This window comes from Kogia breviceps, chromosome 3 (genome assembly GCF_026419965.1).
Source record: "Kogia breviceps isolate mKogBre1 chromosome 3, mKogBre1 haplotype 1, whole genome shotgun sequence".
NCBI lineage: Eukaryota > Metazoa > Chordata > Mammalia > Artiodactyla > Physeteridae > Kogia > Kogia breviceps.
In genome coordinates, this window is record NC_081312.1 from 148,231,444 (window position 1) to 148,248,718 (window position 17,275).

Below are 17,275 nucleotides of genomic sequence, written 5' to 3' on the forward strand. Positions count from 1 at the left end.
TATTTCTTTACAGAGATAAGAATAACTCATTAAACGATTATATCAAAATAATGGTGAAGTTCAAAGATAGTTCATTGTGGGTTAGAATAGTAAGGAGGCCAAACTTTGTAAGATGGTAGAAGATTGATTTGGGAGGATGTTGATTTCAGGTCAGATGAACATTTGAAATGAGGGCATGGCAATGGCAGCAACCACTTTTCTAGTGCCAGAAAGTGTACTAACATATTTCTTTAAATAGAAAGAAAAAATTAATGTGTTAACTTTTATTTCTTAAAAATTCTTTTATTTTGCCTTCCAGGAATCTGTCTTGAACTATCGTTTAGATCCTCTCGGCATTGTTGATGGCTTTACTGCTGAGGTAGGGGCAAGTGGTGTTTTCTGCCCCACCCATTTGACTCTTCCAGTTGAAGTGTCATTCTACAGTGTTTCTGATGATAATGCTCCCTCTCCTTATATGGCAAGTATTTTTTAATTTTCTTCTTCTGCTAAAATCAACCATTTTAATGACAAGTACCTTTAAGTTTAAAGAGATTTAGTACTACTTTGGTGCAATGCTTGAAAATATAAAGCATTTCCTAAGAGGGGATTGAAGGCTGCATAGAGATGAATATGCCAAAATAACACCTCACAACTTCTTTCTGAGCAGGCTCTAATAACAGATATCCTCTATTACATTTGAGGATTGTGCTGAAAATTTACTTGTTTCTATGTAATATGAAAAAATGATAAAATTTTGATTAGTGACACTGTAATTCCATATCTTGCTGAGTTCACACAGATTCTCAAATGCTTACTGGGCACTCTAGTCCTATCAGTGTTGCCTTCACTATGATCCTCATCTCAGTAGAGTTTAGGTAAAGATTTGGTGACCTATGGCTTCTATGAGGCCCTTTCACCCCCTTTCTCCTGTTTGGTTTATCTTTGGACCATTCTTTTTCCAATCCTAGGGTTCTTTAGAATACTAGCTACTTCTGACTCCTTGCCAATGTTTTAGTGGAGAGTAAAATAGCTAAGAGGAATAAGAGCACTGTCTTGAGCCTTAGGATCCTATAATTTTATCTTTCCCATTTTTTATTCCAGTGGATTTGAGGATGAAATAAGCCCTCAACTGCAAAAATGATACCAAGTCCTGGTGTGTGGTTACTATCAGCCCTTTTCCAAAAGACAAGTTAGTGGCTAGCAGTGCAAGTCTGTAAGAAGTTTACATTGATGGTATAAAATATGGAGTCAGATCTGGGTTTTTATGTTAGGTCTAACTTTGAGAAATACAAATTGCAGTAGGCATAGAAATATACAGCTCTGGTCTTGCTACTTGAATTTCCTAGCTTATCCCCTGACCCAATTGCTTCCTTTCTAATATCCCTCTCCCCGACCTTCTAGGTTCCTCAAGGACATTAGCAACAATGTCTTTTGTTATTAATAAAAACTATGAAAAGCAAATTCTACATAATTGAGAAACAACAGAGGAAGGGAAGTTACAGTTTTTTAGGGACCTAAATATAGTCTACTCATTATTGGCATAGTTTGTTCATGGAAGGTTTTTAAACCTTATTCCATTCTAAGGGTGAAAATTTTAATCAAGAGTCTGATTGCTGTTTCATACTTTGATCTAAAAAGCACAGTGGTATCATTTATTCAAAGTTTTCTTTTTTCAATAATAATAACACTTGTGGGTCATAATTGTAAAGATGCATAACAGTGGTTATTATAAAAAACAGAGGCCCAATTCTTCACAAACCTACCAGTTATCATATATACCACTTGTTACTCATTTACCATAGAAAGATTTATCCACTTTGCAGTATAATTTTGAAACAATAACTTAATTTTAGAAAATTAACAAAATGGAAAATATCACTGAGATAAGCTCAATACCAGAAAAAATGTGTATCTTACTTGGAACACTTACAATATTAGAATATAGCTATAAAGATGCCCATTCTTGTTTTACTGGGACATCAAGAAGTCTCATTAGTTTCAGGTATTCTATTGGCATTGGTAATAAAGAATGGAAAGATAAAGTCTGAGGTCATTAGTGTACAGAGTCCCTGATGACCATTAGAATGAGTTAGAAACAAGTTAAAGAGTGAATTGGCTGAAAGTCAGCTCAAAAAACTATCTTTGAGTGAAATTCATGAGCAAGAGGTAATTTGAACTATGCTTTAAAAAAGCAAAACAACATTAATCCTTGACCTTGGTTGACATCTAAAAAAATAAGGATTAAGAGATAAAGGAGGGCTTCCCTGGTGGCGCAGTGGTTGAGAGTCCACCTGCTGATGCAGGGCACACGGGTTCGTGCCCCAGCCCGGGAAGATCCCACATGTCACGGAGCAGCTGGACCCGTGAGCCATGGCCGCTGAGCCTGCGCGTGCGGAGCACAGGCTCCGGAACGGGAGAGGCCACAACTGTGAGAGGCCCGCATATCGCAAAAAAAAAAAAAAAAAAAAAAAAAAAAAAAAAAAAAGAGATAAAGGATTTAGGGGGAAAGTTGGGGTCTGGGGGTGGGATGAACTAGGAGATTGGGATTGACATATATACACTAATATATACAAAATAGATAACTAATAAGAACCTGCTGTATAAAAAATAAATTAAATTAAATTTAAAATAAGAGAGATAGGGCTTCCCTGGTGGCGCAGTGGTTGAGAGTCTGCCTGCCGATGCAGGGGACACGGGTTCGTGCCCCGGTCTGGGAAGATCCCACATGCCGCGGAGCGGCCTGGTCTGTGAGCCCTGGCCGCTGAGCCTGCGCGTCCGGAGCCTGTGCTCCGCAGCGGGAGAGGCCACAACTGTTAGAGGCTCACGTACCACAAAAAAAAAAAAAAAAAAAAGAGAGAGATAAAGGATTTTATCACTCTGTCTCCAGAAAGCATACAAAAATGATCACAGATTTTGAATAAATATTGAAAAGAGTCTAGTTTAAGTTAGTCTATCCTTTAAGAATCTCTTTCTTACTTTTCTCTGATAATATTCTTTAATAAATTTTCCATTATTTAATTTTTTTTACTCATTAGGAATGGGTTCCCTTTGCAAATGACCCAGTCCAAATCTTAGACCACGGATCTTTCCTACTGTAAATTAATCAAATTAGTCTTATTCGGTAGAGAGTCTTATTTGTATTTTGGTAGTTTAGTCTGTTTTCAACGGACTGATCATGTTTTGATAAGATAGTACATATCACAGACCAGTGGAGCTGAGACACCAAACCTCTATTTGTTACTCTAATAATAACCTTGGGACCTCTCATGACAAATTATACAAATGACTTACAAGGGTGAAATTTTAGCACAGAGAATTCTTTCGTTGTATAGTAGAGATAGTACAGGGCTTTTCATTAAATAATTCCTTTTAGACTAGCTCAAAGCCATATAAATGTCTCTCCAATCCTATGTCAGTGGTAAAAATGTTCTCCAAGTATTATGTAATATGGCAACATTTCACTGTTTAGAAACTATTGCATGGTGGAACCAGGAAGAAAGGTCTAAAGCAGTTTTGCCCGTGGCAAATTCATGGTATGACTTGCTTTATGATCATATTAACAGCACTATATATTTTATATATTTTCTTCTATTTATAATTAACTAAGGTAAGATATACCTCCTTCAGTTTCACTTAGCTTTGCATATTCTCTATTACCCAGTCACTTGAGAAGTTTTTGTGTAAGATTTTGACCAAATTTAGTTCATCTTAATCTACCTATTCCATCCTAAAATGCCAGAAGAAAATGTATTTTTCTTCTTTATGTTAAATATAGTAACTTTCTAGGTGGAAGTATTAATATGCCAACCAATTAAAATAATGAAATTTTAAAAATTATAATAAATTTAATAATCATACAAATAAAATTCCAAATACTTTCCCAATCCCTTCAAAATTCCTAACTTGCCATTGCCAATACTAGTCTTATATTGCTTAGAAATTATTGTTGTAAAATGTTGCCTTAAACTTTGAGGGGTTTTAAAATTATCCATTATCTTTCTTTATAAATTGATTTAGTTACTGTTATTATGTTCTAAAATCTATTAGAATAGTATTGTATTAAAGGAAGTAAGTGTAGGCTTGGTAGTAGATTTTCCCTCACCAGTTTTCTTATATATATTTAGCAGAGGATGACAAGGAAAAACAGTAATATATTGCCTGGAGCAATGTGATTAGAAAGGTAGCTATTATTTAGATATATTCTGCTTTTTCTTTCTGGAACTAGGAAGAAGAGGAACATTATATACCATAGCATTTTTTCACGTAGAGAAGATTGTAAGAGAAAAATTATTAAAGCTTCATTACTGTTTTGGTTAGGGATGCAGTTTGTTGATATGCTGTTTTCATGCTTTAAATGACCATGTAACCATATTTGTTAAGAACCACATGTGTCTTTTCAGTGCCCATTTCCATGAACGTTTCCCATTATTAACATATTAATTTAATATTCTGATTGTCAATTGCTGTTCACTTGGAGATTAGGTATTCACATATTAGAGTTTGGCCTTACCTTTTACCTTTGTCCACTGCTTTCTAACCCCCACCGCCTTCCCTGGTCTGTCTTTCAAACCCAGCAGAGATGTTGCCTGATGGGACAGTCCTGTTTTATACTTACTTTTACATAAGATTGACATGTTTTGGCAGGTACAGTGTAAAATGATGGGATATGAGTTGTAGAGCATGCAATTATTCTACTTAACTACTCAAAAGAAAACTATTCACCCAGTTAAATGAATCAGCATTTGTTTCTTAAAGCTACCTAAGAATTAAGTATCACAGTCACCACCTGTAGTAATTTGGTCATCCTGGTTATCTAGAAACTTTCACATATTCAATCTTAGCTTCCTGTGTTTTAATTTATACTGTTTGTCATTGTTTGGAGTTCTGTAGTGATTACAGCATCTTTCTCAGAAAACTGTTTTATATAATATGGCAGTGCCTCTCAAACTTTAATGTACATATGATATCATCTGGGGAATCTCGTTAAAATGCAGATTTGATTTGGTAGGTCTGGGGAGAAGCCAGAAATTATGCATTTCTAACAAGTTCACAGGTGATGCTGATGATGCTGGTCTGTCTCTAGTCAGAAGTCCATATACATATATAACAACTCAACTTTCTGACTGAAGAACTGACTTCATTTTTGGGAAAGACTTAGGATCAGTCCTCATTCCTGAGTTTCTGTATGTCCCAAGACAAATAAATTGTTTTGCTTCATTTCCCTCCTCCCACATGGTACAAGACAACAATCCTGTCATCTCCCTTTATTTCCTTTTTAGTTAAAGAACTTCTCACTTTGATATCTTATATCTTAATATTAATTTCAAGCAGTATGGTCATTGATGTTATGTATTATTTATTGAAGCATCTCTAGGAAGAACAGTAAATTGTTTCCTAGTGAGGTGGGATCCTCACTATTTCATATTCATAGGATGTATCTCTATTAATTCAGTGTGAATGTTTTTCCATACAAATACAATTCTGAAATGTTAGTAATTACATGATTTATTATTCTTATTTTAGTCTTTTATGTATATATATGCATCAGTTTGTACTCAGTTTGTCTTCTTTTATTTCAAGGGTGTGATTACTTTAGAGTCCCTTGGTAAAAGGGGTTATCGAGTACCTCCTTCAGGAACAATACAAGTGGTATGTGTTTTATAGCCTACAATTGCAATAATCATTCTCTCACATACATATAGAACTTAGCCCTTTCTCCTGCTACTGCCTGCTGCAACAACTTTGGTAAGTAAGAGTGGGGCTGCAGCTTTGTTTGGAGTTTCCCTGCTCTGCCTCAGGAATGACCATTTGGGGACCTCCATAAAAGGAAAGCATTAATAAGCTAATCAAGGTGAATGCTTTAGAAAAATAGTATATGACAGTTAACATAATTTAAATAGAGCTATTTTCAGTATAATTAGAATTTAGATTACCAGTACCTTATACTTAATATAATAAGCCGGATTGAGATTGACCTATGTAAAAGGAGACCCCAAATATTAGTATTGCTTTGTCAGGGAAACATGGGAAGCAAAATTCTATTATCCCTACTGTAATAATTTCTAAAATTGATTTAATGAGTTGGTTACACAAAGCAGAAATGCAGTCCGACAGATGTCAGGGCAAAGAATGCCTCTTTCCTTTTGGTCTAGGTGTTGATCTAGTTTTGGCTTAAGAGAACTCTTCTAGCCCAGAGCAGTAATCCTTCATCATCCTTGATCTAGGGTTCTCAGAAGAGTAATTTTATATCAAGGCCAGTTTGTGATTGAGTTCATCTCCAAGTCAGAACCAGGATAATCCTGTAAGTGCAGAAGTCTATTACAGTGTTGGCTCCTGCAGCTCTTGGAAGGAGTCTAGCTGATATTTGTCAACTGTATCTCAATAAAGCTGAAATTAAAAAAAAAAAAATGAGTCTAGCTGAGTCCCTCACACTAAGGATCTGGTCTAATTCAGCAAGCCTTTTGATGACCTTTGGCTTCAGTGTGATCAGTGCTTCGAAGGACCACTTTTACTCATCACCATTGTTCCAGTATAGCGAAGAGTCTGTACATTTGTTTATTTCATATCACACAGGAATGAAACATAGTACTAGGCAATATATATGCATGTATGTATTGCAGTATGTACATATGTGTAAATTTTACCGAGGAAAAATCACTGCATTTTAAAGTAAGATTTTTATGTTGAATGGATTTCTTGAACTAAAAGAGTGATCATCTTCTGATCTCTTGCCTCTGGCTCTGTAGCGCTTGTGAAAGTGTGGGTCACTGGAAAGCTAGCTATCAGGTGTCATAATAATGAGGCATAAACCCAGAGGCAGCACATTTACCCCTTGTTTGAAGACTACCAACTCTACTGGCTATTTTAAATCTGAAATTTGGGTATGTCTTTCATTCCTTGTATAAATTTAATTATGTATAAACATGGCTTGAACTCCTGACTTACTAGTTGTTGTGGTTGTTAAATGTATTATTAGCCTTAATCTTAAGACTCACTAGATTTCAAAAATTGGATCATAATATTGATATATTTCTCATTTTGATTCAGTGAGTGATGTCCAGTGCCACGGATGAGCTTCTGAAAGCATGGGCACCAAGTTACCTATTGATGTGTTGGTAATTTGGTTAAAGTCAAATCAGCAGCTTGGAATTTTGTTTAAAAATTAGTACTTTAAAAAATAATATTCCTTCAGTTATTAATGGCCAAGTAGCAATTGAATTGTTTCAGTCTATTATGATATTGATGATGAATACAAAAAAAGTCTAGTGTCACTGCAGTGTTTGAAATGAATCCAACTGTGAGAACATGAAGTATTACTTAGCCTACTTTGTAACTAATAATAATGAACTTTATTTTCTAAACATGGAAAAATTTCCAAACAAGAAAAGTTCTTGAGAATGTGTTTTAAATTTTATAATAACCATATGTACCTGAAACATCACATCAAAATCTAGTTTTACCAAGATTTTATTTTAAAAAAATTCAATTTATTCACTATTAAAATGTGAGGAAAACTAAAATTCTATTTTGAGCATTTTTCAGTTGACTCATTTTAATAAAGCTAGTGTTTGAAGTAATTGAACTGGAATGTTTTAATTCAGTGAAGGTGTATTTTGCTTAATCTAATGGAACCATTTCTGAAAATATGAACAAGAGTAAATGTTATGTATTATCTATTATTAATATGAGATTTGTGACTAAAGATTTTGATTTATTACAGGAGCTTTTATTTCTTTTATTTCTGTAAATAAAAAATCTAATTGAACCATTAAAAAAATATTGACTATCATTTCATAAACTTCTGAAATTTTATTAACTTTATTCCCCCAAACTGAATTATATCCACTGGGATTAACTTATTATTGAAAAGCCTATTTTATTATTGGCACAATCATTTTGAATCAAATAAACAAATCACTGTTTTTAAAGAATAATTTCTATATTGTTTCTTCAGACCTTATTTAATCCTAATAAGACTGTGGTGAAGATGTTTGTTGTGATATATGACTTACGAGATATGCCAGCCAATCATCAGACATTCCTACGACAAAGAACTTTTTCTGTACCTGTTAAACAAGAAATGAAGAGAAGTGTTAATAAAGAGAACATCCGACATACAGAAGAACGGTTATTACGCTACCTCATACATCTGAGGTAATGTTTCAAATGAATATGAAAATATGTTACTTTAGAAGAAAATTCTAAAATTTTTAGTTTATTTTTAAAAACTGTCATTCTGACTAGACGAGTGCCTCTTGGAATTTGCTTAATTTCGACACTATGATATGCCAGGATGCAGAAAACACATGGCATATCTTCCTTCAGTCATTACTACTTGTTGAATTAGGGGAGTTTTCATTTATAGCTGTGTAATGGAAACTATTTTATAGCAAAACAATGCTAATATATCTGGGGGAAATGAAACACAGTTGTCTAAACCAATGCTGTCCAATAGAATTGTAATATGAGCCATATATATAGTTCTATATTTTCTAGTAGCCACATTAAAAAAAGTAATAAGAAGCAGAGACTTAATATATTTTATTTAACCTAACATATTCAAGTGTTATAATTGGAATATGTAATCTATATAAAAATTATTAATGAGATATATACATTCTTTTGCTGTAGTCAGTTTGAACTAGGCACATTTCAGGTGCTCAGTATAGCCACATGTGGCTTGTGGCTGCTGAGTTGGACAGGGAAATTCTTAACTTTCATTTATTCATTCATTCATTCAACAAATAGTGATGTGTCAGGCATGCTTCTAGACTCTTGGAAACAGCAGGGACAAAATCTCTGTTCTTATACAGCTTATATTCTGGTGATTCCATCAGAAATATATTTTCCTCAAACTTTTACTACCCAGCTAATAGCTCTAGGTTGTGAGAAACCATTTGTTTGCTCTTGAGGTCCATGCCTCCAGAATCGTAGGGAAGGTTTTTAGTCCTGAAATCCTAGTGTAGTTCTTAAGATCAATGAGCAAGTCTATTGCTTAGAAGAGAACTCAGTAGCCCTTTGCCTGTAGCTCTATTCCTAATAATTTTCTGATGTCGTTCATAGTAAGTCCTCAGTCACATCAGTGACAGTAATTCATCTTAGCTTAACTGCTTACTCCAAGGAGCCCTATTCATCAGGAGGAGGTAACTTTCATCTCTTTCATCTGTTACAACAGCCTTAGCCATATGTAACCAACATTCGCCAAAAAGTCAATTTTCCCAGCTTTTGTCATCTCCACATAATGATTAGATACCTTAAATGCCATAAAGAAACTGCTTTAGAAGGTACGGCATGATTCCCAAAGCTCACCATGTTCTTCTTCAGATTGAGAAGGTGAAAAACTGCAGAAAGAATGAAAGAGTGAGCCGGTCTGAGGTCTGCTTTAATATATACAACTGACCACCAGATTTTTCAGCTAATTTGGGAATAAAATCCACAAACCCAGATATTTCTGCTATGCAAAGGGAAAACTAGAGAAATTAACACTAAAGGGTATGTTTGACTATCTGCCAGATAAGTTTATTTGATTAAAACCTCCAAGCCCCTGTATTATGCTATAAGCTGTTAGCAGAGGATAGAAACAGTTCCATATACAGCTTTAATAACCATTTTCATTTCACTGCTAACTTTCCTCTTGGTTTCTAATGATGATTAGGCTTTATTTAGCTAGCCACTACTGGTGGTAGCAGTCCTTTCTCATCCTGTGATTGTCTCAAAATGTGATAGTTTTCTGTGGTGACTTTCCAAGTGTGGAATCCATTTTAACGTACTCGAAATTGTAGGAGGGCAAGTTGTGTGAAATGGGTCATTCTTTGTAGCTACAAGATGCCCAAATGTAGTATAATTGGCTGACATGAACTGAAAGTGCATACTACAGGTAAGGAAAGGTGCATGTGCTGTGGTGTCAGGGATGTAAAGTCAGATTGCATGTGAAACCCAGATTTACAAAAAGAAGCACCTCTGTCATTGTAAGAGGGGAAAGGGAGTATGGAATGTTTAGGGATAGTGAGGGAGAGGCACTGAAATAGCAGCAAGTGCTTTGGCAATATAAGACTTTAAATATCTTGTTAAAGAGGCACTGTTAATATTGTAGCAAGACTAATCCTTCCTGCTTTCAAAATTTAATTACTCAGGTTTGCTTGTTTTAAACACTAATTCCCTGAAATGAAGCATCATTTTGTTGTTTCTTTGTTTAGGTTCCAGAGTTCTAAATCTGGAAAGATCTACCTCCATAGAGATGTAAGGCTCCTGTTCTCTAGAAAGTCGATGGAAGTTGATAGTGGTGCTGCATATGAACTCAAATCTTACACTGAATCGCCAACAAACCCTCAGTTTTCACCAAGATGTTGATAAAGAGTGACAATTTAAAGTATTTGCTCAGTACCCAAGTTTGAAAGTAAAAAATAGCATAGAAGGGAGTGTACCAAATTAACAAGCAGGAGAGTGGGTCCTCTCCTGTTATCCTGGACCAGTTTTTATGAAAGGATTCCTGGGATGAGATCCACATATTCCAAGGAGACTGGAAACACTCATGTCCTAACCCTTTTTGTACTGTCGAAACCACTTCACTGGACTTGTCGCAAGAGCAAACCACACCCCCCACCCCCCACCCCCGCCACAGTTAGATTAGTGTTTACACGTCTCATTTCTCAGTTATTTAATATTTAATGTTTTCCTTACTACTCAAGTGATGTTTGTCTTTAGTGTTCTAATGTAGCACAAATCCTATGTAAAATCATACTATGTATTTTTGACATTAATGTTGAAATCTGAAATATATGCACAAGTCTTTTAATTTTGTGTGATGTGTTTTAAGTACTATTCATTTAAGTTATTGAAAATGAGAATGAAATGTTGAGCTTCTTTCAAGATTAACGCACTATGCAAGCATGTGTACTTTTTATATCTCCCAGGTTTAGTTTTTACAACACCCCCATCCCGGTTGCTGTCTCACACAGTAGTCCTTTAACATGCTGTATCGGCAGTGCAACACGGAGTAAGCTGCTTCACATTCCCTTAGCAAGTTCAGATCATCATGCCGATTCATATTCCTTCTAGAATCCCTTATCCCCAAAACAGTTCTATTTTTTCCTTAATCACTACTACAAAGGCTTTACGTTAAACTGCTGTCCCATTCTAGATAACTTTTGCAAATTGTTAAAAGAATATGTACTTTGAAAACAAATTAGTATTTATATTGTAAATATATGCAAGAAACAAAGAAATGTGTATTTGGCTTTTATTTTTAGATGAGACATTTATGTGATTGAGTGAATTTCGGGTACTGATCAGACAGTTTCTATTCTAGCTTTATAGCTGATAAGAGGAGAGAAATATCTTGAGCCTTGTACCAATTTATCACTTTCTCACTCACGGTCACATGGAAGGCATTTGGCAACTGGGAAAACCACTGAGTAAAGGAACATGATTGAGTGCATCAAAAGTCTTCCATCCATCCCCCTCAGAAAGAGGAGTGATTTTAGATCTTTGTACAGGGACAGTGGGCAACAGCAGATCAGTTAACAAGGCACAAATATTGGGAATCCTCACACAAAGCCATGAACGCAAGTTAAAAAAATACATACTGTTCAAGTAGGCCAGACCCAGGAGACCTGGGAGTCTAGAACCAAGTGAGCAGTCTGGAATTTGGGAGATGGGAAGGTCTTTATTTTGGCACTCAGCTAATGGATAGACTATACAAGGCATATAAGAGTGTGTACCTGTAGGCTCTGGGGTGGTCAGCAAGAAGCCTCTTATAAAGTCCTTTTGAAATACCAGCTTAAAGAGAAAAGTCTATTTATACTCCACGAAAAATAAAGTTTTCAGTGGCACAAATTTATAAAGGTTTGTTTTTAATCTTTAGGTGTGTGGTAACAACATGAAATTAGGACCCATAAGGTTTGGATTATAGTCCTAGCTGTAATGGTATCTGATGGAACTGACTTTTCTGGCTCTGTGTGATAGAGAAAATGGGGTGAGAGTATCATTAATGTGTCTTCTCTTCTTAAAGTGTCATCTAATTATTGGAATACATATTTCAATACATGTATCTAGACTTTTAAAAAACTTTTTCTTGGCATACGGTTGATTTACAATGTCAGTTTGAGGTGTACAGCAAAGTGATTCAGTTATACATACACATATATCCACTCTTTTTAGATTCTTTTCCCATATAGGCTATTACAGAGTATGGTAGAGTTCCCTGTGCTATACAGTAAGTCCTTATTAGTTATCTATTTTATATATAGTAGTGCGTATATGTCAATCCCAATAGACTTTTTATATACATTTGACAAAAGTCAATATTGATAATTTTATATAAAACTCGGAAAATATCAAGTATTTAAAACATCAAAATGCCTTTATTTAATTTTTAAAAATGTTATTGCTGCTTTAACCTCTCTAGTAATCCAAAAATCAATGATGTATGTGTATGCAGGTGTCTTTTTATGTGGATACGACACTGCGATCTTTCTAGAATTATTTCTAGTACCTGGTTTTCCACCTTTCTGGGCATTTTATTTTATTTTTATTTTTTTGTGATACGGGGGCCTCTCACTGTCGTGGCCTCTCCTGTCACAGAGCACAGGCTCCGGACACGCAGGCTCAGCGGCCATGGCTCATGGGCCCAGCCGCTCCGCGGCATGTGGGATCTTCCCAGACCGGGGCACGAACCCACGTCCCCTGCATTGGCAGGCGGACTGTCAACCACTGCGCCACCAGGGAAGCCCTCTGGGCATTTTAAAGAAAATTTCCAGAAAATGACTGAAGCAGCTGGATGCATCTTGTGCTCTTCCTAGCAAGTTTGTGCAAGGGAAACAAGTGCTGACATTTTATCCATCTACTTCTTAAGGCCTTTTTTGTTCTTTTTCCTAGTGAGGTATGGTGACCCAGCAGCTGTCTGCTCTCACTTGCCCTCGTACTATCTCTATCATAATGGTTCTTTTTCTACCCTTCTTTTGTCATAGGCCGAGACTTTACCACACTTCCTATGTGGCTTCTCCTTGTACTCACAGATTATGTCACTACACTGAGAGTTGTCTTGCAGGTAAAGACAACCAACACTGCTATCTGTGGTAGATAATAGAGATCTCCTCACTTACTGCAGGCTCACTTGACAGTTTTTGCAGGCTAACAAAATGAATGATAACTTCTTTTTAAAACGAACTCCAGGACACAAGTAAACTCCGGAAAGTCCTTGGAGATTTTCTTATCAGAAGAGAATGAAAAATATTAATAAGTGATGACAATGGGGACTGGCTGGAAGGCACCGAACAGAAGGTTCCCTCTCCTGTCATTTTACCCCACTAGGTCTCTCTCATTCCCAGAGGGTTAGAAAAAGGAAGCAATTTCTCCTTCAAAAACTTCATCCTTGGGATCCCCAGTCTCCCTAGTCAGTTTGTGAGTGAAGCAATGATTTGTTTTTAATTTTTTTAATTTATGCAATACATGTTTACTATAAAAATTTTTTACACTACATAGTTATGTAAAGTAAATGTGAAAGTCCCTCCTTCCATCCACCCTTCTAGCTATCACTTTACAGATGTGGTGGCTCTTAAAATTTTAGTATATGACACTCCACATGATCTACTAGACCTGGGAACATAGTATCAGTCTAGATGGGAAGTAGGCTTTTCATCATGGTAGGAATTCACTCTCAATCCCTAAGACTGTCTCTGTGTGACATTGGAATCAGCTCATTGTACTCCACCATGGATTATCTGTGAGAGATACATGTCTTAAACTTGAACACTGTGGGAAGAGGCGCAGAACATATGAATGCCTACTGTGTGCCAGGCATTGTAAACAATTTATATATTATTTAATACTTAAAACCATGATTCAGAGAGAGTATGGATATAGTCTACAATGAAAGAAAAAGGACATTTGAAGTACTTGCCCAAGGTCCCATGGTCAGTAAGTTGAAGAGCTAGGATTCAAATCTAGGTTAAATCTTCTGTCTTTTCTACTCTACTACACTGGCATTTTGCCCCTTTTTCATTTTTTTTTCTACTAGTAATTGTGGCCTGGCATCATAATATACTTTTCATCAATATTCTTGGCAAAAAAGTTAATTTGCTGTGTGATGAGATTATATAATAAGGCAAAGCCTATTAATCATTGTGGGGAAAAGATTTTGATTAAAAAAAAAAGACTTTAGGGCTTCCCTGGTGGCGCAGTGGTTGAGAGTCCGCCTGCCGATGCAGGAGACACGGGTTCGTGCCCCGGTCCGGGAAGATCCCACATGCCGCGGAGCAACTAAGCCCGTGAGCCATGGCCGCTAGGCCTGCGCGTCCGGAGCCTGTGCTCCGCAACGGGAGAGGCCACAACAGTGAGAGGCCCGCATACCGCAAAAAAAAAAAAAAAAAAAAGACTTTAGGAAGGAATGTCCTAAAGCAACTCAGAGGCCCTTCAACTTGGTATACTGTCAGGAGGCATGCAAATACAGTTGTGAGAAGTTTTAGAAACTTGTGGCAAATATTTTATGAGATTTAAATGTTTAAAGTTTTAAACATCTCTTCCAGACCCCACTGTTTATCATTCTTTTTAATTCATTCAAAAATTTCCTATTCCAGCCTTTCCAGTTTGTATAACGTTCTCTTGTCTCACTAAGTCCCTAGAGAAGTGGCATCCTCCACTCTCTAAGTTCCACTTACAACACTCAAGTTGTTAAAACTTTTTTTTGTTTTTTTTTACAGTTCTCTGACCTACTTATTCAGGTAATGTTCCCTGAGTTTTGCTCACAGACATCACCATTTATACTCAGGGTTTTTTGGCACTCTGTTATCTAACTTGGTTTCCCTGCGTTGATCTTCCAGTCTCTCCCTTTCATTAAAAATGTATTCTGTTTTCAGAAAGACAAATATCATATGATATCACTTATATGTGGAACCTAAAAAAAAAAAACAATACAAATGAACTTATTTACAAAACAGAAACAGTCTCACAGAATTAGAAAACAAACTTATTACCAAAGGGGAAAGGGAATAGGGATAAATTAGGAGTTTGGGGGCTTCCCTGGTGGTGCAGTGGTTGAGAGTCCGCCTGCCGATGCAGGGGACACGGGTTCGTGCCCCGGTCCGGGAGGATCCCACATGCCGCGGAGCGGCTGGGCCCGTGAGCCATGGCCGCCGGGCCTGCGCGTCCGGAGCCTGTGCTCCGCAACGGGAGAGGCCACAACAGTGAGAGGCCCGCTTACCGCAAAAAAAAAAAAGTAGGAGTTTGGGATTAATAGATACATGCTACTATATATAAAGTAGATAAACAACAAGGACCTACTGTATACCACAGGGAACTATATTCAATATCTTATAATAACCTATAATGGAAAAGAATCTGAAAACATATATATATGAATGAACATAAATATATATATATGCATCACTTTGCTGTACACCTGAAACTAACACAACATTGTAAATCGAGTATACTTCAATTTTTAAAAAGGTATTCAGTTCTTGATATTTGCTACAATATCAGCAATGATGCAGGTAGACTTCCTGTTTGAGGAATGGATGGGGTGTGACTTCTCATCTCCTTTACTCACTCCTACAAACCCTTGAGCTAGAGCACCTAAACCTCAAAAAGACCCCTGATCTTTTAAAAATTTTTATATACCTACCCAGTTCCAAGCCTGAAAAATCTTTTGTGCGTGTATGCACCAGAATCACCAGGGGGAGCTTTGGTTAAACATCAGTTCTTTGACTTTGCCCCAGACTTAATGAGAATCTCCATCACTAGGGTTTCTCAGTGATTCTAATCCTTGTAGCTAATTTAATTTAATTTAATAAAATTGAAATTTCACTTAGTTGTGCCAGTCACATTTCAAATGCTCATTATTCATATATGGCTAGTGGCTACTGTATTAGCTAGCACAGATACAGAATAATTTCCATCATCACAGAAAGTTCTCTTGGACAACACTGATCTAGAATATATAAATGGCAGTTGAAGCTATGCTGATGGAAATGATTTCTCAGAAAGTATAAAACTGGAAGAGAAGGGGATCCAAGGACAGAATAGTTAAAATCCTCCCATTAAGAGGCAGATAAAGACTCAGCGAAAGAATGACCAGAGAAGTAAGAGAGAATAGGGAGTGGTATCCTAAACGTCAAGGGAAGAAAGTTTTGAGAAACAGGGAATTGGTGATTGCTGTGTAATTTTAAACATTAAGGTACATGGTTGATGATGCAAAAAGGAATATTACTTGGGGAAGGATGGCTTCTCAGACAGTCCCCACAGTGGGACATTGGCCTTTGTGGATCCTCCATTGACCAAAAACTGCCTCCCAGAAATTCAAACTTGCCCTCATGTGAGTGTCACTATCTTTCAGGAACAGATTCTCTTTATCTAAGGTTACATATACTGATTTTCTATATATGTGCATCCATCAGATTTTAGCTCATAAATACATTGATGTAGGATATATACCAGAATGTCAACTCAATAAAAATAAAACTGTTAGATGCTTAAGTTAGCCTGACTAGTGCATTCTGCCTTCTCCCTGTAGGTCTGCATAAAAGAAAGGCAAATTTTCAGTAGGTTACTTTGTATGAAATGAGAACAAATATTTAGTTGATCTTATGAAGTTTCTCAGCTGGCCCTTAAGTCACTCCCAAGGGATATACTTGTCAAAGAAAGAGCTCAGTCTCTTGAACCCTTGTATTTTAAAAGCTCCTTTTCCTGACAAACCCCTTCTTTTCTTTCTCCAAAAGGAGTGCACTTTTTGTTTTTCAAGTTGCAATCCCAGTGCAATTTTTCCTGCCTGAGAGTCTATGCAGGACAACATGGTTGAGTTTTTATGGTTTCCAAATTCCCACAGAACTGCATTCATAATCTGTTGCTTTTTACTAGTTTAACTTTTAGAGGGCAATCTTATTTCCAAGTTTCTGAGAGACGCTTTATTGGAACCACTACATATTGCCTGTAGCTTTTCAGATGTCAAGTAAAATAAGGATTCAATGTAAAGCCAACGGATTTGGCAATTAAGAGAGTCATTGAGGGACTTCTCCGGTGTCACAGTGGTTAAGAATCCACCTGCCAATGCAGGGGCCACGGGTTCGAGCCTTGGTCCGGGAAGATCCCACATGCCACGAAGCAACTAAGCCCATGTGCCACAACTACTGAGCCTGCACTCTAGAGCCCGTGTGCCACAACTGCTGAAGCCCACGTGCCTAGAGCAAGTGCTCCCCAACGAGAAGCCACTGCAATGAGAAGCCTGTGCGCCTCAGCAAAGAGTAGACCCCGCTCACTGCAACTAGAGAAAGCCTGTGTGCAGCAATGAAGACTCAACGCA

The 17,275-nt window shown here is 36.8% G+C and overlaps 1 protein-coding gene across 35 annotated transcripts in view; it reads left to right on the forward strand.

The window, feature by feature from the left end:
- Positions 1-11,204, forward strand: part of ATOSA (atos homolog A) — an 87,833-nt gene extending 76,629 nt beyond the window's left edge. For 25 of the 35 annotated variants that reach the window (XM_059056198.2, XM_067029839.1, XM_067029853.1 and 22 more), the window contains 4 exons: positions 299-457; positions 5,560-5,628; positions 7,934-8,133; positions 10,176-11,204. In XM_059056198.2, the coding sequence (XP_058912181.1) occupies positions 299-457; positions 5,560-5,628; positions 7,934-8,133; positions 10,176-10,329 (582 nt within the window). In that variant the 3' untranslated portion in view covers positions 10,330-11,204. Of the gene's footprint in view, positions 1-298; positions 458-5,559; positions 5,725-6,203; positions 6,281-7,933; positions 8,134-10,175 lie in introns of all 35 variants that reach the window. The other 10 variants (XR_010839807.1, XR_010839810.1, XR_010839805.1 and 7 more) reach the window with 3 other exon arrangements.
- The last annotated feature ends 6,071 nt before the right edge of the window (positions 11,205-17,275 follow it).